Genomic DNA, 22,883 nt, shown 5'->3' with positions numbered 1-22,883 from the left:
TTCATCCTTGTTTATTGCTGCTTTCTTTAAATAGCCATGTTTAATATTGACCTTCATCCTTGTTTATTGCTGCTTTCTTTAAATAGCCATGTTTACTATTGACCTTCACCCTTGTTTATTGCTGCTTTCTTTAAATAGCCATGTTTAATATTGACCTTCATCCTTGTTTATTGCTGCTTTCTTTAAATAGCCATGTTTAATATTGACCTTCACCCTTGTTTATTGCTGCTTTCTTTAAATAGCCATGTTTAATATTGACCTTCATCCTTGTTTATTGCTGCTTTCTTTAAAGAGCCATGTTTAATATTGACCTTCACCCTTGTTTATTCCTGCTTTCTTTAAAGAGCCATGTTTGATATTGACCTTCACCCTTGTTTATTTCTGCTTTCTTTAAATAGCCATGTTTAATATTGACCTTCACCCTTGTTTATTTCTGCTTTCTTTAAATAGCCATGTTTAATATTGACCTTCACCCTTGTTTATTGCTGCTTTCTTTAAATAGCCATGTTTGATATTGACCTTCACCCTTGTTTATTTCTGCTTTCTTAAAAGAGCCAAGTTTAATGTGAAATTCACCTTTGTTTATTTCTGTTTTCTTTAAAGATCCATGTTTATTGTGACCTTGACCCTTGTTTATTGCAGTTCAACCTGGATGGTGAAATGGAGCGGATGGAAATTGAAGACCTGGGTAAGTGAAAAGTTAAATTTGCAAGTTTAAAAACATGTGCGCTGAAATTGTGACATATTAAAGTTGAATTTCTGTGGTCTGTAAAGTTAGTTTTTCATTTCAAAATGAAGCCATAAATGAAGGTAGATGATACTGGAAATGGAGTTGGTTAAAATCCACACTGACAATGTTATAGGAATGTCAAGTGTTAGAACAAATACTTGATCACATTCTATTTTACTAATTCATTTATAAGACAAGATTTGGACTTGGTGGAAAATTTGGCCCTATGGGTAAATTGACCTTATGGAAAATTATGTGCATATAAATACCTACAAGGGTCAGATTTGCCCAATGTCTGGAGGTTGGGTAACAGACACGGCCTGCTCCCCAGCCACCCTGGTAAAAGTTTGCCATATAAACGCAAGAAACAATAATTATTTTGTCCATTATGATAGTGAAAATTGTAGGAAACTAAAACTAAATTTATTTTGGTGTTTCCATTGACTCCTAAAAACTGCCAGTTGTTTTTAACCGTTTTGAATATTTAAAAAGTTTAAAATGACCAATGCATGTTTGTATGACCAGTTTCGAGGTTCACTCTGTGCCTGAATATATATTTTCTTTTGCTATTTTTCAGATGAAAACGAGGATACAGTCTTTGCAAAGTTTATGCGGGCTCATAAGTGCTATGACATCATTCCGACAAGCGCAAAACTTGTCATCTTCGACACGCAGCTAAACGTACGTATACATAAACAGTCATAACTTTTTTAAAAAGATCTGATCGACAGGTCATATAATCTTACATTCCTGGAAATTTTTACAAATCTGTTATTGAGATTACTTTATGAACTGTATTCAGGCAATTTTTCAAGCTAGTGCCCATGTGCAGGTTTATGTTGTTTTCAACCACTTGATGCGAGAAATACTGTGCCTCCTTATGTCATGCAGTATATTTACTTTGTCTGTTTTTCCAAGAGATATATAGGTGTTGTCATGAGTCTAGGTAATGTCGTCTTAAAAATTGCTGGTTAAAAAATAAAATTGCTGGCTGAAAAAGAAAACTATTATTTCCTCGAACCTTGATAAAACTTAAAATATAATTTTGTTTCTAAAATTTAATAAACCAACTAAGTTTTGAAGGTTGAATATATTTGTGTCTTCATGTTTCATAAACATAAAATATGATAGGCTTTAGAAATATGTTCACTTGTTTTGCAGTACAAGAATGACTTCCATGGCATTTGCTATGTAACTTTAGAAGGTCATATTTACAAAACAGTAGTTTGGCAATGCCTTGAAAGTCTGGGAATTTCATATTTATGATTCTTCAGGACATGTCTGTGATTTTGAAAATGTGAGCGCTGTTTTTGGTCTGAGTATAATTATGTAAAAGGAGTGTTGCTATTTTATTTCAAACCCATTTTTATGAATTATACATTTATAATTCATATTATCATACCTCATCTGACTTTGCCATGTTATTAAATTCTCTTATACTCATCATGGAAAATTTCATACTGCCACACACTGACAGTACGTTTTTGGCCAGTTGACATCATACTGTCACATACCATACGTGTTTAAAAAATAAACATTTTTGGTTAGCCAAGTTTGAGGTGGAAAGCGCTTATTCTTTTTTTGGGGGGAAATCTGTAACATCCTGTGTTTGCAACTTTTTGTGTTAAGACAGAGAATTTTCTGTTTTTTTGTTTACGAATACTGTCTTCGCCTCGGGTAACAGCATTTCCCTCATGTTGACAATATGTATTGTCACAATGGAAGCCATGCAGATATATACTGTATAACTATTTTGTATTGTGTAACATTTTGTATATTGTGTTTTCCTCATGCAAATAATTCTAATAACTTTATAGCAGACATGACCTTTTCCTCTACAAAGAGTTTAATATCCCATTAAATATTAATTTTTTCCTTTCATATTAATTAAGAAAGCATTTTATATCGCAGTTAATATTTATTTTATCCTTTCAAATTAAAAGGCATTTTATATTGCAGTAAATATTAATTTCATTCTTTCAGGTGAAGAAGGCGTTTTTCGCGTTGGTTTACAATGGTGTAAGAGCAGCCCCATTATGGAGTAGCGCAAAACAGGATTATGAGGGTAAAATAGCCGCTATACTACAAGAATTGCACATATATATATGAATAATTATAATTATATATCCCTTCAAAAATGATCGTGTATATAGGTATGCAAATGTTTGTTGGTCATATGGTCTGTCGGTAGACCTTGTCCACATAAGAATTTCAGATGAATTTGACCTAGGACCATGAAATTACAATGTACACCACTAGGTTGCCCCTATGTAGAAGATGGTCCCTGTTGTTTTTTTGGTTTTTGGGTCAGCAGGTCAAAGGTCATGGCTACTGTAAACATTTTGGAAAACACTTCATAATAACGCGAGAACAGTTCTAGGTAGGAAAATGAAACTTCACCACAAGGTTAATTATTGGTCAGTAGGTCAAAATGTCAGGGTCATTCCTCGTATTTCAATTTATAGGTTTTAAATAATAATAAAGAAATAATCATCTTGCTTTCTCATCTGTGTTTCCCCATTTAAAAAAGTGCATAATGGTTTCCCAGTTCAAATCATATCTGTTTATGAGTACAGATTAATATAACCATGATATTTTTAAACTAAACTGGGATTTACGTGGTAGACATCCGTAGTAGATTTCGAATTGGAAAAATGAGCAAAAACTGCGAAAGATGCATGTGTGGTAAGCGATGTGATACATCAGTAAGTAAGATTCAATGTGTTGTACACAACAATGTCAATTTTATGTAAGTTTTTGTCAGTTTTCTTTTTTCTCAATTGTATCATTTTGTATCAAGCCCCATTAAAGAATATGAAAAAGAGGCTCAAGGTTACATCCCATGTCCAACAAGCATTGGCACCTGCTTGCAAAACTGTATTTGCTGGATATTTCAAAGAAGTGTTGTTGAATAGCAACATTTCCTCATGGAATGACTTAGCTCGTTAATCTTGTTTTTTAGTCCTAACAGAAAGAGTGTCTGATAATTAGGTTATGAATACAGATTATGTGTCAGAATTTCCTTGTGTGCAATAAAAAGCTCCTGCACTCGATGTCTTCCCATGGGGTTTTTATTATGAGCAGATACTGTTCTAGACATCGCTCACTGCTTTTGGTCCTTATTTAATTGCAGGTGATATTTCTTTAACAAATCATTGTTTCAAATTACAATAATTTTCTGCTTATTTCATGCAAAGATAACTCTTTTGTTATTGTTATTTATATTGAACTTTATCTTTAAATTTGATTAAATTAAACTTATTTACTGACTCAATGAATTAAATTAACTTTATCTTTAAATTCAATTACATACTATTTTAATTCATTTAACTTACCGTATTATATCATGTATAGGACGATAGCATAGATAGGACGCAGGCAAAAAAAATGTTGAGAAAACGGGGGTAAAACCCCTTAATATATAAGATAGGACGCAGCGGAAAAATGTCAAAATCGGAGCCGAAAAATTGAGGTTGGTAAAGTATTTAAAACATATATTGAAGTTAAAAAACAAACAGAAATTGTATATAAGGCATATTTCGATAACTGTCTTGTGTATTTCGATAATTATTGTCGTATTTTGGTAATTAAGCGTATACAACAATGATATATGTCTTGACATTTTGAGAACATTCACGCATAATATAAGACTTATACAAATGCTGTAATAGACTAGTTCTGACTGACAGTCAACCGTTGCATCTCCCGACATGCCTTCTGAATGACAGTCAACCGTTGCAACCGTTGCAAAACTGTGTATTGTCAAAACTAATGATTGTTTTGATAAGGCTTGTCGCTGCGCGGATTAAAGCATTTCAGCATAATTATTGCGTGTCGGTAATTAGCCTTGCCAGCAGAAGGCACCTCGGGTAAAGTGCAAACAAACAACAATACGGTATTACCATTGCAATAGTTTGTTCTATTGATGTTTTTCTAATGACAGACAGCGGGTGTTTTTCACACCTTCGCACATTTGAAAAGATTTGATAGTGACAATAATGCTACTTGCGTTATGCACATTCCTTTATTAATTTTTTAAAACAGTAACATACAACAAAATGTTTTGTAAAATATCGAAACATTAAAATCATGAACAACGATTAATTGATAAATACCTCCTTTCCCGATTTTCCGTTGCCGTTATAACTCAATCCAGTTAAAGTGCTGACTCACATCGAGTTTTTGTGAGTAGCGTCCCTTTTGTAAAAAAGTAAACACTCGTGTTTGTTTTCAATTTATTTCTCAATAAATCATTTTAAAGTAAACATTCAATATATTTCTGCGTGTGTTAACTTGCGTGATTTTACCTATGTCCGTTCTCTTCGGTGACGCAGTACAGATACTTACTATTACCGCGTTCTTCCGCGGTCCGATATTTTTGACCTGAAATGGACTTGGAAAAAAACAGATGAAATTCTAATAGCATATAAAGGACGCAGGCAATTTTTAAGACGATAATTGGGGGTAAAAAAGCGTCCTATGCATGATATAATACTGTAATCTCTAATTCAATTAAATTCTAATTTAATATTTAAATTCAAGTAACTTAATATTTGAATTTTCTATTTCAGGAATGCTGACGATAACGGATTTTATCTCGATTCTACACAAATACTATACTACCCCAAGTGTAAGTTATTTTGGCAAGACAAACAATTAGTATGTTGTAACCTTTGTTACATGCTTTATGAAACTCTTGTCATGAGAAGTGTTTTAGCAGCTGAAATGCACTTTGAAGTTCATTGTTAATGCATATATATGGCTTTACATCCCTTAAATAATTATTTTAACAGTCGGTTTGTTTTCTAGACCATGTTTTGTCCCCTCAATAACTTAAATTCCATTTGACGAAGGGCAATAAAATTTTAGCAGAAGTAGATGACCCCTATTGCTGTTGGGGACTCTAGGTCAAACGTCAGGGTCATTGTCGATGCAAATCTCCCTGAAACGCATTTGTTGCATATTGAGGGGTGTGTGAAAATCTGTATTATGACATTCTACTCCAGTCTTGCACACACCCCGCGATGTGTTTGTCGCTTGGACGTTTTTGCTATTTTTGAAAAATTATATTTGAGGATTACCAACAGCAGATTAGTGCAAAGATAAAGAAAAAGTTACAAAATTGTAGAAAAATGAGAAAGCTTAAATTTTTGATTGTCAGAATACAGGAGCGTTATTTTTTTCCAATTTTATTAAATTTTTTGATCATATTTTTTTCATTTGAAGAACAAATTAAAAAATGTAAAGAGTAATTTTTGAAAGCTTTTTTATTTTTTATTTCTTTTATATGTATTAATAATGTGCACAATTGTATAACGACTAAGAAAACAAACACAAATAAAAGAAGCTGATTAATTTAAAAAAAAATCTTGTTTTTCATTTGATAAAAAACTAGGCATAAATTTCAAGTGAAATTGCGTGATTTCATAGTTTTTCAAATATTTTTCCTGACCCAAATCAGCTGTCAGAATGCTTACAACTGACATTCGCTTTTTATAGGACAGGAAGAGAGAATCCACGGACACAGCGGAAGTAAGTGTAAACGGCCTCATACCTGTATGTTTGACGTGCATCGTCAGCTCCTGTGGTACACATTTCCATATACGCCACACCAAGTACAGCGGGATAATTGACTGACAAAGTTTCATTTTTATTGAACAATAATGTAAGTTTTACTAAATATAATTTTTTGATTCCAATGTGAGATGCAGTATTTTTTTTAATCCTGACGAAGCTTATGAATAGTAAGGTTTTTATTATTCTGAAATAAATACTTGGTTTTATTCGGAAGTTTACGGATTTTTAACATATGCATAATTTTGTGGACCAAATTTATAAATGGGTACAAATAAAGTTCAATGCAATTTTCATTAAGGATGGATAATTATGTACTTTATAAAACACTCAACAAGATTGCAGGTTCCCATGACAACACTTATACATTTACTTGACTTCAATCAAAACTTCCCAATATCTGCCTTCACCCAAAACAAGCTTAGCAGTCAATTGTCCCATGATACATGTCAGAGCGTTGTGGATGATCGAGTACCAGAGGTATCCAACGATGTTTGCGGTGTTAAAAACTGAAACTTACCCACCCTCTGCCAAACTAAGTCACTTTGTCAATGCACGGGACCTGTATGGGTTGCACAGATAACAGAAGTGTCATGTAGTCGATCTGTGATTATATATCTAGTTGTACTGTAGGTTGTTTTTAGGAAGGATTCAATTCAGGGCCTTTTTACCCTTCTTTGCTGTAATCAATACACGGCTTCTCCCACAAGTGCTTAATCCTGTTTTTTCCCAAAGTAAATAGCCTTTGAATTATTCAGTTTTTGGGGGAAAAAATGGGAATCTAATGATTCAATTAATGTTGTTTCTGTGTGACTGAAACTGAATAAAGACTTCCCTTCCACAAAAAGGGCTAGGGTGTCCTCCCCATAACTGGTAAAAGGACCCTGATTTTTTTGTGATTTTTCTTGATCCAGTTGCGGATTTGAGACCTAAGGAACTATTGTGTTCTAATCATTGTCAAGATTTAAATAATGGTTATACTAATTCAAACCTCACAAATTTTGCGAGGCAAGAAAATCATGAAACAATGTTGATAAATTAAGCCATTCCACAGTACTCATACCGTATTTTCTCGACTATAAGACGGGGAAATTGGGTCCCGATTTTTACCCCCAAAGTAGGGGACCCGTCTTATAAGCGAGTCGATAAAATATTAAAAAAAGATTCAAGTCAAAATCAGTTAAATTTTACATAGGGTATTCTTCTATCCAGTCTATCGTCTGCTGATATAAGTATGGGGCAATTAAGTAAACAACAACACGAAATCTCTTCACCGCGCGTGCTCTGACGTCACACAGTGTACCGTTATATCTGCATTTTTTCTCATGGCGCGTGTCAGTATAATTAGTATGACAGATATATCAAATCAATAAATTGGAATGTTAATATGATGTAGGTACCTAACTGTCAATTTGATTAAGCAAACAAATGACAATGCGAATATGAATCCTTTATGTTCGTCGCCAATCAAGGGACAATATTGCCTAAAGCATTATTGCTAAACAAACACCTATTCATGCCTCGGCTTTTCGCAGTTATGTTATTGAAGCCATTTATTTTGCCGAAGAACTTCATTGGTGTCTCTAATAAAAAAATAAACTAAAACAAACATATGTTGTTATTAATTAATTATTACAATTTCGATAAGTAACGACCTGTCCTGCAAACTTATGTACTCATTTTTAACCTACCTCCAAATAGAGAGCTCACAGTTGCGCGCCATTTTCTTTGAGTAAAACAAAAACAGTTACCGCGAAAGTCGATAATTGTCCGTTGAGCTTGAACATTTTTACACATTAGGAAGAATTTTAGCATTTTAGATTTGCTTAAAAATTGACCCCGTCTTATAAGCGAGTCGAAACAAAAAGCACCAGATTTCATAGGCAAAGTTAGGGGGCCGTCTTATAAGCGAATCGCCTTATAGTCGAGAAAATACGGTAGTTGCAATTTTTTCACTGTGAGTAGTGTTGAATAAAAAATGTCCACTATCCGTAGTATTCGATGTTAGAAATCTTTTTCACTTTGACTTTAAAGATATTTTCACCACATAGTGTTTGAAGATCTTATCTTTATGTATAGTATTCGAGGCTTTTAGATTTTCGACTAAGGGTAAAATGTAGTGTTAATACATCTTTTAGGTCTTCTTATTTCAAAGAGCAAAAATTAGTATGTCATAACCTTTGTTGCTATAGGCAGCCGTGTTAGCGCCATTGTGCAAAAGATTTGAACTTGACCATTAGCCAAGAGCAATTCTTGATACTCAAATGAAACTTGGTATACATGTTGCTATTGACAAAACATACATGTAAATAATGGCCCATAACTCTGGATTTAATAATTGTAATGCCCCTTGTTTGTCAAAATGAAGTCGGACAAACATTGGCGTATGCTCCGTTGCACTAGATATTTACTATGACTTGTATCTGGGGTGTGAAGAATTCTTTTTTAGCTCTACTGGCCAAAGGCCAGAAGAGCTTATGCGATGGTAATGTGTACGTAGTATGTGCATCCGTGCGTTCGTGCGTCTGTAAACAATTGCTTGTGAACACGATACAGTCTTCATTTTTGATTGTGTCTCGATGAAACTTGTACAGTTTCATTAGAGCTTGGTTCCTTTCGAAAACCAGCAAGATCCGCCCATGAACGCCTAGATTATGGGCCATGAAAGTTTTAAAGAAATGCTTTCTATTTTTAGCCAGGTCTGCATGAGCGAATTCTATTTTTAGTCAAGTTTACATGTACATGTAAATTCAAGTCTAGAGTTAAGGGAGACAATTTGCAAGACTAGGATTTTGAGAGACAATTTGCTTTTTGCTTCTACAGTTTATTATGTGAATTACTCTGCCTTGTTCTTGTTGAAAGCCCAAAGGCCATTTTTTAGCTTTAAGTTCTGTAGTTTGCGCATTCATCTTAACAAATTGGTTGTGAATGTTTAAGTTATGCACCTGGTGTCATTACTGGCCACACCCAGGGTTCACAGGTTTGGTAAACATAAATCTGGAAAGGTTTGAAAATCTTTTTGTGTGTTCGTGCATCCATCTCAGCACAATTGATTGTGAATGTTTGTTCAAATTGATCAATGTTGTCCTAGGATGCCCTTGACTTTGACCAACTTTTTTTAACTTTTAAAACTACAGAAATTTTTACTATGAGTACAGTTTTGAAAGCATTTTTTTTTTGTCGGATGACTTTTACTTTGCACATATTAAAATAGTTCATGCAGCTAATCTGCTTACAATACTTTCTGGGCTCAGATGTTGAACGTGCTACGTTTTCAGGTAACCCAAACACAAAACATAAACTATATGTCGGTTGCCTTTTACCCATACATACATGCTCTGGATTGATATGACCACAAAAGCCATGCCAGTAGAGCATAGGCCCTTTTGGGCCTCTTGTTTCTTTTTTAGTATTTCTATGGTTTGACTAACACATTTTATAACGTATATTCCTTGAGAACTAACATTCAGTTAATTACACTATTTTAATGTTCTATTTGGAGAAAACTGGTGTTAATTTCTGTTAAAGAATTAGTATTCAACCGAAGAATAACGGTGTAGCCATTGTGATAGCCTGGCGATGTTGTTAACAGTGTGCAAGAACTTTTATCTTGACCATCTTGACTTTTCCAGTTATCCCCAAGAAACTCGGTACACATGTTGGCAGAGACAGTGTACACATGTGTAGCAAGGCCCATAACTCTGGCTCTAAAATATCATATGACTGTTTTCAATTGAAAAAAACACACACAAAAAAACAACCCCAAACAAGAGATGAGCGTTTTCGATCGCTTTGTTTGTGCCCTTATTTTACTTTCCCCGTCTAGACAGAAATGTACAAAGTTTTCAAAAAATTATATCCAAGAACATATTTTAATGGATATATATATATATACTGTATTTTATATTCATGTTACCATAAACTGGTTATATGTTATATGTTAGAATTTTAAGAGCTGTGTATGCCTTTATATATGCGCATGCCCTTATAGACACACAGGGGGTATTTCAGCACACCACTGACCTTTTATTAAACCAGCTACCCTATTGTACTATGGTAGGTTACACAAAACCAATATTGTAAAGGGTGGACATTTCCGCTCAATAAAGCGAAGGAGATAAAGTTGAACCATCCCTGTGTGTCCATTATACCATATACGGTACATTGAATAGTTTATGTAAGACAACATGAAAGTAATGTGTAAATTTTATTAAAAGATAGATTCATTACCCAGCCAATAATATTTTTTGTCTCATTTTTGCTTTCAACTGAAAGATCTTTATCACTGTAATAAAAGTAAAGCTGTGTTAAGGTTTGAATTTATTAGTATTTTTTCCATCTTTTATCAACCGTTAAGAAAATTATTTGCTTAAAGTTAATAAATCATTGTTCTTTTACCATGTACTTGTTTCAACTTAAATGACTGATATAAATAGACATGTCCTAATTAGCTGTTGTTTTTCACTCTGACTGTTGGATTTGAATAACAACACTCGAGTTATTGACCGACTTAGCTTTATCTCGTGCACACATAATAATTAAGAGATGGCATGTTTATATTGTTGTTGCTAACCATTGCAAATGATAAACAAGGGATGTGGTAGACTCCAGACTAAAAATCATTCCTATATAAAAACCTTTAATTAACTTTTTTTTTAATTTCTTTTTTGTTAAAAACATTGCACGCCACAATTAATACACCAGAATTATTGTAAACAAATACACATGTGACCTTGAACGTAATCTTACTGTTAAACAAATATAAATGCCATTACTCATGAGCTGTAATAAATTACCAGTAGAGGGATAGAACTCGGACAGTCCCTGCCTTTTTTGCCTTGTTTTCAAAGAAACATATGAAATGCGTGTGGAAAATCAAGCAGGTTTTTGTATGGAATAATTTGTTCAGAAAAGTAACACTTTTGTCACATTAATGTCTATATGCAACATTGAGGTTCGTCAGACGTCGTGGAATGTCAAGTTAGAACATGGTTATAAAGGAGCCATATACTCACAGTGTGTGTATACCACGTGATAAATTATGTCATATATGCTACGTGAAGGCAATATTTTGCCTAAAATGAAGACTTAAATCAAAGATAACTTTTCTTTTACTACACCATTTTAAATGAAACCAAGGGCAGTCTATGCATTTAAAGAGCCCCGCCTTCGTTTTATTACTGGAGTTTGATAAGGTGATTATTTTCATCAAACACTTCGACAAACCTGTTTCCAAAATACTGTTTTGACAGTGCTCCGTCAGACAGCCGTATTTTGAAAAGGTTTGTCAAAGTGTTTTAAAAAACTAAACTCTCAATCAAACTGTGGTAAAAGACCGACGTAGCATTTATGACGCAATTTATCACGTGGTATACACACACTGTACTCAGCTGAACAATATATAAGAAATAGTACACACTAAGGGTCTCCTTGCAATATAGGGCCGACCAGTCAGCCCAGAAATATTGAACCAGTCAGCCCAGAAACATTGAACCAGTCAGCCCAGAAACATTTAACCAGTCAGCCCAGAAACATTGAACCAGTCAGCCCAGAAACATTGAACCAGACAGCCCAGAAACATTGAACCAGTCAGCCCAGAATCATTGAATGGACCTCAGTTTAGGGCTGACTGGGAGGTCACTATAAATCAAGCAGGCTTGAAGTGGTCTTTTATTATTTCTTATATTATACTCCACTTTGCTTAAAGCTAGTAAAAGGAAGTTTTTGTTCACTTATTGCAACATAACAATAACATTGCTCAGCTGACAACATGTCAATGTTTTTTTAAGATGAATAAACATATTGACTGCGTGTAAAATAATTGTATTGTAAACTTTACTCGGCGGTTACACACAACTAGTCCTCTGGGGCCTTAACAAGAATATAGTGACTGGAAACTAATTTTTATATAGTGCCCACAATTTTAGATGTTCAATATTATACTGTTTAAAAGCCTGCTGAAACTTAAATAAGTAAAGAAGAAACATAATTATGTAAGATATTATTTAACAGTAATGGAAAGTTTGAAATTCAATATAAATTGTTCAACATATTAAACAGAAAATAAAAGTTATAACATCGTTAAAACGTCCAAGAACTACTCCTGTCAATCTAGAATTTGACCCCCATTCACCTAATTTAGAACCATAGAAAACAAAGATACGGTATTGAATATCAGCTAATTTGGTTCTGTAACATTTTTAACCTCAAAAGAGCTGAAGTTTATTGTTATATTTTTTATATCAGCTATCTCAACAGTTCAGATAGCTGTCCGAGATCTACTCTCCACCTGGTACATTAATAATTTTAACCTTGACATAATGTGCTTACATTGTTTGTAAATGTATTGTTTACGAGAAAAAATAAGAATGTTTGGTATATTGATCGTGAAACCAGTATACCGTAGTTGTTCTAATAGACACCTTGTGGCATAGTCATGACCCTCTAGAACTTAAAATCTTGTACAAATTTGTCAGCAAAATTTGTGTTGTGATGAAAGAGTTAATCAGGGTACAAGTTTATGTTTTTTTATGAGAATTAGCATTATCTATGAAAATCCATGAAAATTTGGCAAACGACCGCCTTGTCATCTATTAGGGCATGTGTGTCTGTAAGAACAAATACGGTATGTTTGTTATGCTCTTTTTCACATTTTTAGTGAAATTCAACATGTGTAGCAAATAAAATAGTTTGAATGAATTCAGATAATTGTAGGTAGTTTATTGCTATTTGAATGTGTTCAATCAAAAATATCCATATTAAACGATTTTTTGTCACCTTTTTCATGTCATTTTATATTTGTACTTATTTATCATTCAAGCGAAACTGCTCTCTAAAAAAACATTGATAAAGGGACACTTGTCAGTAAAGCAGCATGCAAAACCCAAAGTAATTGTCTAAATTCGACATCAGAATTTAAACAATAGGAAATATGACTTACTTTTGTGCTCTCATTTAATGCACATTCCTTATTCCAACAATGTATCAAATAAGGCAGTGGTTTTTCATTCCAAACAGTGATGTAGTATATCACAAAAAATGCAGGCTGCTATGATACTGATGTAGTGTCCTTTTAAAATGCAGCAACCATAAATCTTTATTATTCCTAGGTTGATTAATATTAACTTAGATTTATTTCTTTTTTCCCCAGGTTTTTCTTAATTTTAAGTCTCTGATTGTTCCTGTTTTCAGACAAAGATGGATGAGCTTGAAGAACATAATATTGAGAAATGGCGAGGTAAGTTCCTATGCCAACTGAGTTTCTATTCATATAAAAAAAAAAAAAATTAAAAGTGCTCAGGTGTTGTCATTTGAGGTGATGAATTTGATGTTCAAGTGATCTTTGTAAAGTATTTCATATCGTAATATTGGTCCTCTTCGATATTACTAAATGCACAATGCATTGTAAACATTATCGTGGTTAACATTTAAATCTTGATTGCTAAGTAAACAAGTTTTTATGGACACATTAAGTCTTAATTTGCATTTATTATAACATGGCTTGTGACAACTTTTTAAGATGTGCATGTTTATTTAAACATATAAGCATATCACAAATCATTTCACTAATTAAAGGAACAGTCATATTGTTAACAATATTGTTTACTTTAACCAAGGTCTGAACAATCATCCAAGTGTTTCATATCAATGTTGTAACCAAGTCTTTTATCAATATTATAATATCATTTTTATTTATTCAAGGGCATACATCTCCATAATATTTCATACAAATTTCATGATCTATTTCAGAGGTTCTGAAGGATAAACAGCGGCCGTTCGTGTGTATTGACCCAGACGCAAGCCTGTTTGAAGCGATCCGCACTTTGATCCACAATCATGTGCATCGACTTCCTGTCGTGGATCGGAACACTGGAAACGCCATCTACATTCTTACACACAAGAGGATACTACGATTTCTGTACCTTTATGTGAGCACTGAATACTTCGCTTACCATTCTGTCTTGTTATTTATTGAAAAGCTTAAAGGCCTGACCTCACAAAAAAAAAGACAAATATATAATAAACTGTTTAGAAATGCAAAGGAATTAAAAGTTTAAGTTAACAACGTTAACTAAATCATTGTTACATTTCAAATATTGACTGATCTGGAAGGTTAATAGATACATGTGGAAGCTGCAGTATTTCTAAAGAGCTTTGAGACAGTGTTTCAGCTGTACTTGTTTTATTTAAATATATTAGCTAGCACATCATCAAATATTCCACGACGAAAATTTTACATTGATCTCTTTAATCATGTTGTTAACTTAAAGTTTTAAACAATCAGCCAAATGTCTAGGTAAATCTACCAGTGAGAAAATTCTAATATGTCTGTGTTGTGTTTCCAGATCAATGACCTACCAACTCCGTCATTTTGGAACCAGACAATCAAAGAACTAGAAATTGGCACTTACGATAAAGTTATTACGGTATGTATATACTAAGAATTATAAAAATTCATACACATTCATTTCAGCTAGCTTGTAAAAATAGCTACAGCTTATTAAAAAAAAAAACGTTTCTTTCCTTAGTAGAAAAAAAACAGGACTTGTGTCCTTTTTTTAAAAGGTAGAGAGAATACGGCCCTGTTGGGGGTTGAACCCATGACCTTTCGGGTGACAGATTATATTTATGTGAGATTTTAAGTTCAAAACAACTGTCGTAACATGAAATTTCAGGTTTAGATAGCTAGGCATACAGCACTAATTTATTGTTGAATTCAAGTTAAGCGTATAGCTTTTGTAATTTACTGAAAGAATTGGAGGAAATTCACAGAAGATGATGTTTTGAATGTGAAGTTCAGAGTTTAGATCACATAGTCTACTGCATTTGTATGGGTAAAGATTTTTAAAAAGTTTTTGCAGAATTTTGTTGTTTAGATCACTATAATAAAATCTATATAAATCAGTTCATCTTAATTCTGCATTTGTTGTTCATGTATAATTTCAAGATTTTATTAACTATTTGTTGCCAGCCAGTGAAGATACCCCAACCCATGCTGTATATAATTGTTCTAGGCAAGGAGGGATACCACTGTCTACGAAGCGCTAAACCTGTTTGTCATGAACCGGATATCAGCCCTTCCTGTCTTGGATGACGATCAAAAAGTTGTGGACATTTATGCCAAGTTTGATGTCATCGTAAGTTTGCTTTCACATTTGACATCATTGTAAATAAATTTAATCTCTTCACATTTGATGTCATCAGGCAACTCTTTTAACATAAAAAACGCGAGTGATGGTGATCTTTGACTCTGTTGTTTTTTATCAGCCATTTACTTACCATACGTGTCCTATTAGGTGCCAAGTAACGCACATCTTTTTTAAAACACTGCACGCTACAGAAGAACTAGTTTTATCCATGCAGAGAATTTTAATTTACAGTAATAATACCTACTTAATTTTAATTTACTGGAACAAATTGCATTAAACTTTCATCAGCTTGCAAAATCTTAAACTTGTCTAAAGCTTGAAAAACATTCCATTATTTACATAAAAAAATTGTACACAAGTTACCAGTAGATGCTAGCATGTGTTGCAAGGCAACTCGGGCAACAATTAAGTTTGACCTATCCCCCTTGTTGAACTGAAGACGATCCACGGTGGTCAGTTGGCAGTGTTCTTTATTTTTTCTGTAAGAGCTTACTCTTGAACAAAACCATCTCATTGTTTATGTTGTTTTGTTACAGAACCTAGCTGCTGAGAAGACCTACAACAACCTGGACATAACGATAGAACAGGCACTTCAGCATCGCAAGGGTGTAAGTAGCCCCTAAATGATAACATAGAACAGGCACTTCAGCATCGCAAGGGTGTAAGTAGCCCCTAAATGATAACATAGAACAGGCACTTCAGCATCGCAAGGGTGTAAGTACCGTAATTCACCTAAGAGTTCGGACACTCTAAATATTCGGACACCCATAATTATTTTGCGTACCTAATTTTCGGACACCCAAAGGACATCAATCATAACTTTCATAGTTACCAAGTTTCACAGACCAAGAGTATTGATTTTTATCTTTACAATGCCTGGCTAGATTACCTAACTGTATACACCACTGTGACAAGTTAATTAGTTACTACCCATCCTAAACGATTTATTGCCTGTTGAAAAGGAAGTGTGATATATTTTTTAGAGGATTAAAAAAACAACAAGGGCAATCAAGAGATAAGAAAACATCGACATGACATGTTTGTAAAACGATCTGCCAATAAACTTTCAAAGTTGTTCCACACTTATAGACTGTATGAAGCAATAATCGTACAGTTATACATTAATCCTGCATGGCAATGTCCATGCTCTCCACGAGATCCTCGTGGGTATAACTGTAAGTTATGTGACGTCACACAGTGTGATCTGAAGCCGATAGAATGTGTTTATTCAGTTCAATGCATGTATAAAATGGTGTTTTAATTAACTTGATGAAGGATTTACACTTACAGGCGTAATAAATATGTTTATGACCATTGATTACTACGGATAAATTAATAAGTGGTAAAATGCAAACATGAAGAAAATAGGCAGGTTAAACAAACATGTAAATAAAATGTCAAAATGGTAATTTTCTATGTATTCCGACAGCGAAAAAAATAATTATTTTTAGGTGTCCGAACTCCTAGGTGAATTACGGTAGCCCCTAAATGATAACATAGAACAGGCACTTCAGCATCGCAAGGGTGTTAGTAGCCCCTAAATGATAACATAGAACAGGCACTTCAGCATCGCAAGGGTGTAAGTAGCCCCTAAATGATAACATAGAACAGGCACTTCAGCATCGCAAGGGTGTTAGTAGCCCCTAAATGATAACATAGAACAGGCACTTCAGCATCGCAAGGGTGTAAGTAGCCCCTAAATGATAACATAGAACAGGCACTTCAGAATTGCAAGGGTGTAAGTAGCCCCTAAATGATATCATAGAACAGGCACTGAAAGGGGTTATTTACACTTAATGTAACCAAGGACTTAAGCATTTCAAGCGCATGAGTTACCCCTTAAAGTGGCCATAGAAAGGGCACTTCAGCATGACAAAGGTGTCTGTTAACTCTATATTTACTTATTACAGTCAATTTAACTATATTTCTCAAAAAATTAATTCTAAGGTTTGGGCTAGTTAATATGTTTGATACATTATTATAACAAAACTATCATTCCCGACATATTGTTTGGAAAGTAGGGGAAATAAAATATTTTAGAAAAAAGTTTATGAACATTTATGAACGTTTTTCTAGGCAAAATGGTTCGAGGGTGTAGTCAAGTGCAAGGAAACAGACAGCCTGAAGACCGTTGTGGACAAGATTGTAAAAGCGGAGGTCCATCGGCTGGTGATTGTTGATGAGGAGGGACATGTGTCAGGAATTATCTCCCTTTCTGACCTCCTCAACCACCTCATCCTTAAACCAATGGGCAATGGTTAGTCGGCTGTGTTTCTTGTACAATCTTAGGGTTATTGTTTGTCAGGGAAATTTATTTCACTGGTATTCGATATACACGCTTTCTGCATACGTCAAAACTGAAACCAGTCAGATACTGTTGGGTCTTTTCCATGTGTCCATGTCTGATCTATGATGTGAGAGTTGAGCGGAGATGGACACATACGCAGGTGGAGCATGGCTTAAATGCATAAAGATAACGAGAACAATTCTATTTCATTAACAATTATTGAACTAGAATACATAAGAATACATTATCATATAGCAACACATACTGAAACATTTAAGTATATTCATGGTCATTATTAACATAATTGAATATAGAAATGAAACATTTTAATAAAGCCTATGAAAACCATTCTGATTAATTTCACAAAATGCGTGTGATTTGTGAAAAATTGTTGAATTACGCTGGAATTCACTGTAATGAAGAAGTTTGTTCTTAGTTATAAATCTTATTTCATTCATTTCAGAGGTGACTGAGAAAAAGAATTCCTTTTCTACCTGAGTACCCAATGGAAAGACATCCAGATAAAATGTTAGCCAATCTTGACACTCGAAACATCTGCTGTTGGAAGAGCCATGCATGTGAAACTGTGAAACAGATTTTGATTGGCCGATATTTGTGCACATTTAGATAATCATCAATGCACAAAATGGCCTTTTGTGATTGGCTGAAGAAAAATGTTTTATATAAGGATCCACTTGATTGGACAAGACATAGACTGGTTGTGTAGTAGAATGGCTTAAATATCAGTGTTTAGCGATATAAAAGGAAAAAAAGTAACCAATCACCAATACAGTACTTTACATTGTAAATATTACATTAAATTCAATGGCCATTAGTGATAAATATAAAAGTTCTTTTTAAAAAGAAATACTTTTGCAAAGCAGTATTTTTTTAGCTGTGTTTAGATCCTAAACAGATGTTTGTAGCTGTGGTTTATGTTGCTGGATATAAAAGGTTTATGCATTTTTTTTTACTGATTTAAAGATGTACCTGATTTGAGCTGATATTTATGATAAAATGCTATTTATGAAATGTAACCACTTTTCATTTATCATGTGGAAAAACTGTGCAAGCATATATTTGTAATTGTGAAGATTAATGTCATCGACTATTGAAAAAATTCAGGAAACAGGGGCGTAGTTTGGCTGAAAAATTATGTGTAGTCTGATTTCTATGTGGATTATTCTTTAGCTCGATTGTTGGATGTGCGTGTTAGATATTATAATTCCAACGGTAAAATATAGTTCATGTACACCTGAAATACCCGTACTATAAAACCTTAAATTTATGTTTGGCATTTTTTATTTTTCGTACTTTAGCAAAAAGTGTAAACTGTGGCCTACGCAGCCTATAGGATGCTTGCGGACTTCATGTTCTATTAGAACCTACGCCTCCGGAAACCGTACATGTTTCCTTAATTTTATGTACCTTTTGGTAATTTCGGCGGTTTTGGTAAAATATTACGGTTTTGGTAAAATATTACGATCATAAACATACCTACTTATTGAAATGAATGTTAACCAATTGAACTGTTTGGTTTAGGCTTTTAAACATGAACTATCATTTTGTTATGTTATATTTTTTATCATATTTATATTCAAGCAGTTTTAGTGTGATGTAAAAACCATAATGCCAGCTTGGAAAAGCGATGATTTTTTTCATATATAAATGATCCCATTTTAAGAAACTAAACAGAAAAATAATCTCAATGATTCTTTGTGTAATTCCAATTGTAAGATGATGCAATGAAGAATGAATCTATTTTTTTTTATAGATTTTTAATAACAAAATTTCATTTGAGCATGAATTTGCATTGTCAGTCTCAGAAATAAATTTAAAATTTAGATTTGTAAATGTAAAAATAAGGGTAGAGTAATATTTCCAGCATAAGTAATTGTTTCAATGATTACAACCAAGAAGAAAATGTTTGTTGGATGCACTCAATCGTAAGATGTCCCCGATATCTACGCTTTATGTTACTGTCACAGGAATACCTGCGCAGAATTGTTTTTTGGTAGTGCTGTCCACAGTTCTTGCATCCAAGAATTAAAATAAATTTTGCATAATCGTTTTATTGTCTCATCAGTAATGGTTCGTCATTAATATTCATGAAATACAACAACTTAGGGTTAAGATGGATCTTGCATGTCAGAGCTCCCATTTGGGTTATTTTTGTGGCAACAAGATACGGTAATGATACAGGAAGGCATCTTATATTTCATAAGATGAGTACAGCTGGGTTTGTTATTGTTTGCAGTTATGTATACATGGTTATGATAACATGCCTCAACACCATAATTTGACGGCTTAGCACAATGCTGGCGTATTTCCTCCTTTTTTTTGAAGAGGTAACAACTGTCATGCATTAAGCCCTTGTTGTTATTTTCATTAGCATTCCATTGGTGTTAACATTTGATATTTTTCTGCATTGAAAAACCACTTGAACTGATAATTAGGCTAAAGGGACTCCATCACAGATTATTTTTTTTGGCAACAACCTTTTTCAACTTAAAATGTAGTTATTTCACGTAATGATAAAACACACACTGGCAGATGCTCATTTTAAAAGAAATTTTGTAAATACAAGCCTGACTTATCAATTTTCAACGGTTACTCAGTTTTTTTTGGGCACAATAGAGCAATTATGCCACATTTCAAATTATTTATGAACAATAGAGCTTTTATTTCATTTTTTGTTTTTTCCATCATATTTAGTGATAAAAATTGGCATTTTGTTCATATTTCACATAAATGAAAAGAAGTGTAAGTCTGACCCTATAAACTATGAACGAAACATATTCTTATTGGTTTTTCACAAACTGATCAGGTTAAAGGGAATTTAAGATTGATATTAGCCTTTAGTTTGTCAGTGATTATGGTGTTGCGAATGTTTCATCATTGAGAAAAGCAAATCAATCTGGATGCAAAATTATAACAATCTACTTAAATTTGTAGCCTAATTTAAAGCAGTTCCAGTATTCTGTTTCTACCACATAAGTAAAATTTCCATGATTTAAATGGACACACAGTATATTTCTGTGATAAAAAAGGACTGCTTGATGCACTGACAGTAAATTAATTCGCTGAAGTGTTTTTCCACTTAATTTTCATTTTTGTGCAAAGTATAATCTCATCAGTTGTGTTAATATTTAGTTTCCGTTACTGAATTACTATTATCATGTCAGCAAACTTGTAAATGCACTTTCTGTACCAGTAATTAGATGATACAAATTTTAGTAACAAAGATTATTTAGACATATTTTAGATTAATTGTGTAGTAATAATAAATATTGCTTCGGAATTCTGAAGTGACAAAAAAAAGTGTTCATTGTGTATATTCATGTGATTGTTAAATTTGAGCATTATCAATTGATAACCGTTATATTGTGGGATCAGGGAGCTTATCAATATGGTCATACATCCAGCGGGAGTTACTGAAGGCCTTTGAATTGAGTGCCCATATTTCTTAAGTGAGCCGTCTTCACTTGGATCTCCTTCATTAGTTTTGTCCCAAATTGTTTTATGGGTTGAAAGCGGGACGTGTTTCCTCTATCATAGGATATATTTTGAGAATACAATAATGAAATAATTACTTGAAACTTCCAGTGAAATTTTAATTAACTTCAACCAGTTCAATGCTGCATATACCAGTAGATGCTAAGTTTTTGGACAATTTTTGAGGTTTTTAACAAGATTACTTGTTCACCCCCCATCCCCCTTAATTGACATCCATATTTTCATTCCTGATGGCACTTGCCATATTGGGGTTACTGAAATTGATTTGTATTCGACATTATCGACCTTGTTGACTGTAGGTCAGTTATTTTTTTCATCATGCAAACTGATTTTGTGTTCTGGGATCCAATTTAAGAGCGTTCATGAATAACACCCGATATGGATGTATCGATTAAATATGCCACACGTCACATCTTAGCTCGCCTATCACATGACGTTGATGTTTACAACTTGTCTAAGTTGAACACTAAACCAGTACTTTTTTGTATATTATTAACATACTGTATGCAGTTTAAATGTATGATTGTGAATGATTGGTTGTCATTTTTGTTAATAAGAAGTTACAATAAATCAAAATACTTACATTCTTGCCTCTTTTATTTGGAAATAATTCCGAGTCTATGCCTGTGAGGCATCAAACGGTCAAGTAGCAAGCTCATATGGAGAAATGCCACGGGGGAATGGTGGGTTAAACCAGCTCATATGGAGAAACACCTCGGTATTGGTGGAATATCTCAGAATTTTTGTGTTTAAGGTTGTCAAAGCTGTTGTTACCAAAGTAGAAAATAGGTCAAGACTGTTGTTACCAAAGTCGAAAACCAGGTCAAGGCTGTTGTTACCAAAGTCGAAAACCAAGTCAAGGCTGTTGTTAACGAAGTCGAAAACCAGGTCAAGGCTGTTGTTACCAAAGTAGAAAATTAGGTAAAGGCTGTTATTACCAAAGTCAAAACCAGGTCAAGGCTGTTGCTACGGAAGTCGAAAACCAGGTCAAGGCTGTTGTTACCAAAGTAGAAAACCCTCAATAACTATAGTTAGTAAAAATGAATAGTGAAGAAGCTTTGTGAAGACCATCCTATAAATTGCAATATGGGTCACAGTTGCTGACATTGTTACATTGAAAACTTTGACCTACTGACATAGTTAATTCTGATTGACCAGTGCTGCTTTTTGAATATCTAAAGTAAGATAATTTCAACATTGGCCAGAAATCAGATTTTGTTTTAATATTGTTGCATTGGCAGAACTTTTTTTTTTTGTCTTACATCATACATACACTTGCACAAGTATCTTAAATTTTCCAAATGAGATTGGTCTTGTGCACATATCTGTTTCTGTGGTACATGAAATTGATAAATCGTATGAATTGAAGCATTTGCTGACCCCGTTGTGGAAACTTCGGAGGTCATAAAAAATCAGTAGTGTAGAATAGTGAACCAATATATGTGGCCTTGACCTTGAGCAGACCATGGAAATAGGATTTGATGCCTGCCAAGAGTACACATCATTTTTCTAGTTCAAGTCGCCATGACCTTGACCTATAGACCTAACACCAGTTGTTCTAAAGTTATTAATCAGAAACGCACACATGACAGACCAAGCATTCACCTTACATGTGACACACAAACAC

The 22,883-nt window shown here is 33.7% G+C and overlaps 1 protein-coding gene across 11 annotated transcripts in view; it reads left to right on the top strand.

The window, feature by feature from the left end:
* Positions 1–21,840, top strand: part of LOC128231233 (5'-AMP-activated protein kinase subunit gamma-1-like) — a 247,073-nt gene extending 225,233 nt beyond the window's left edge. For 10 of the 11 annotated variants that reach the window (XM_052943836.1, XM_052943806.1, XM_052943774.1 and 7 more), the window contains 12 exons: positions 643–688; positions 1,308–1,411; positions 2,714–2,795; positions 5,302–5,360; positions 6,230–6,262; positions 13,496–13,541; positions 14,054–14,232; positions 14,650–14,730; positions 15,319–15,441; positions 15,990–16,061; positions 17,530–17,710; positions 18,204–21,840. In XM_052943836.1, the coding sequence (XP_052799796.1) occupies positions 643–688; positions 1,308–1,411; positions 2,714–2,795; positions 5,302–5,360; positions 6,230–6,262; positions 13,496–13,541; positions 14,054–14,232; positions 14,650–14,730; positions 15,319–15,441; positions 15,990–16,061; positions 17,530–17,710; positions 18,204–18,238 (1,041 nt within the window). In that variant the 3' untranslated portion in view covers positions 18,239–21,840. The remainder of the gene's footprint in view (positions 1–642; positions 689–1,307; positions 1,412–2,713; positions 2,796–5,301; positions 5,361–6,229; positions 6,263–13,495; positions 13,542–14,053; positions 14,233–14,649; positions 14,731–15,318; positions 15,442–15,989; positions 16,062–17,529; positions 17,711–18,203) is intronic. The other variant, XM_052943793.1, reaches the window with a different exon arrangement.
* Positions 21,841–22,883: the final 1,043 nt, after the last annotated feature.

This window comes from Mya arenaria, chromosome 1 (assembly GCF_026914265.1).
Source record: "Mya arenaria isolate MELC-2E11 chromosome 1, ASM2691426v1".
Lineage (NCBI taxonomy): Eukaryota > Metazoa > Mollusca > Bivalvia > Myida > Myidae > Mya > Mya arenaria.
Note: the sequence above shows the minus strand (reverse complement) of the source record. Positions and strands in the feature narration are given on the sequence as shown.